Below are 1,767 nucleotides of genomic sequence, written 5' to 3'. Positions count from 1 at the left end.
GAAGAGGGCATTGGACTGCCTGGAGCTGCAGCTTCAGCTGGTTGTGAGCTATTTGATTTAGGGGCTGGGAACTGAACCCAACTGCCCTGCAAGAGCAGCAGGTGCTCCTAACCTCTAAGCCATCTCTCCAGCCCCATCTCCCTGCTCCTGACTGTAGATGTGACCTCACTTGCTGCTATGGGTTCCTGACTTCACTTCTCCTTAATGATGGACTGTAACTTGAAAGTGTAAGCCAAATAAACCCTTTCCTCCCCTATGCTGTTTTGAATAGGGTATTTAATCACAGCAACAGCAACTAAATGAGAATGCATTGCATTTGAAATAAAACATGGGAAGCTTTTACTATACCTGGTAAGATGACAAAAATAAAATCTATGTATTACAATGCCCCTGAAAACCTCAAAAATGAGGCGTTAGTACAGAAGCAATTCTGCAATCTGTGATCATTTTAATGCACAGGAACGACAGGTGTGGAGGGGAACAGTCAGTATGCACATAACCCAGCCATGACAAAATGATGAGGCACTGGGCTTCAGGGAGATTTGAGTTCTGAGGGGGGTACTGAGCTGGGTCCATCAGTTTTCCTGACAACAATAGGGTGGGTGCCAATGATATCATTATTGTTTGTGGTGGAGAATTTCTCTTGGTTTTCTCCTCAGACACTTACTCTATTTCTTTGTACCATACAATGAGAAGAATCAGCACATTTTATGAAATTGTTGACATACAAAACATATTTTTCTCTGAAGTAGGCATTGGGATTTCATCCAACAGCATCCTCCTCCTTTTCCATATTCTCGAGTTCCTTCTTGAACACAGGCCCTGGACCACTGACCTGCTCACCAGCCTCCTGGTCCTCATCCATTTTGGGATGCTAATGATCATGGGGGTCACAGCTGCTGACATTTTTGCATCTCAGAATACATGGGGTGACATCACGTGTCAATCCCTTGTCCACTTGCACAGGTTTTTGAGGTGCCTCTCTCTTTGTGCTACCTGCCTGATGAGTGTCCTCCAGGCTGTCACCCTCAGCCCCAGAAGCTCCTATTTGACAAAGTTCAAACATAAACCCCCACAGCACAGCCTGTGTTCCCTTCTTGTGCTGTGGGCCTTCTACATGTCCTGTGGAGCTCACTTCTCATTCTCCTCTGTTGCTGACTACAACGTCACCTCACACTGGCTCATATTTGTCACTGAATCCTGCATTATTTTACCCATGAGTTCTATCAGCAGGCGCTTATCTTCCATATTGAGGCTATTTTGGGATGTGCCCTCTGTAGGTCTCATGGTCCTCTCCAGCTGGTCCATGCTGACTCTCCTGTGCAGGCACAGAAGCAGTCCCAGCATCTTTACAGCACTTTCTCCAAAAGCATCTCCAGAGCAAAGGGCCGCCCAGACCATCCTGCTGCTCTTGAGTTTCTTTGTGGCGATGTACTGCTTGGATTGCATCATATCTTCCTCCAGACTTATGCATAACAGTGATCCAATCCGCCATGGTATCCAGATGATAGTGTCCAATAGCTATGCCACCATTAGCCCTTTGCTGCTAATTTGTACTGAAAAATGAATTACTAACTTTTTGAAATCCTTGGTGGGTGGTAGCAAATGCTTAACTACTGAGGGAGGGTGGGTTCACTTAAGGAGCCACCATGCTAGCTGCCCTGCATTGGACCTAGAGACAAGAGAAGGGACTAGTGAGCCCAAAGGAAGTGACTAGGGTCAAGAAAGAGTCAAAAGAGAAGTTAAAATCCATGAGAAAAGTGAAAA

At 45.8% G+C, this 1,767-nt stretch overlaps 1 protein-coding gene across 1 annotated transcript; it reads left to right on the top strand.

The window, feature by feature from the left end:
* Positions 1–688: 688 nt before the first annotated feature.
* Positions 689–1,567, top strand: LOC101838048 (vomeronasal type-1 receptor 90-like). The gene has a single exon (XM_013114172.1). It carries the CDS (start codon positions 689–691, stop codon positions 1,565–1,567), a length of 879 nt encoding a protein of 292 aa, XP_012969626.1.
* The last annotated feature ends 200 nt before the right edge of the window (positions 1,568–1,767 follow it).

Source organism: Mesocricetus auratus, unplaced genomic scaffold (genome assembly GCF_017639785.1).
Source record: "Mesocricetus auratus isolate SY011 unplaced genomic scaffold, BCM_Maur_2.0 Super-Scaffold_100676, whole genome shotgun sequence".
Lineage (NCBI taxonomy): Eukaryota > Metazoa > Chordata > Mammalia > Rodentia > Cricetidae > Mesocricetus > Mesocricetus auratus.
The sequence above is the reverse complement of the archived record's forward strand: the minus strand, read 5'-3'. Positions and strand labels throughout refer to the sequence as shown.

Bases quoted from the DNA above. Each gene is read 5' to 3' on its own strand.
- LOC101838048 (XM_013114172.1), top strand. From the start codon at position 689: ATGAGAAGAATCAGCACATTTTATGAAATTGTTGACATACAAAACATA.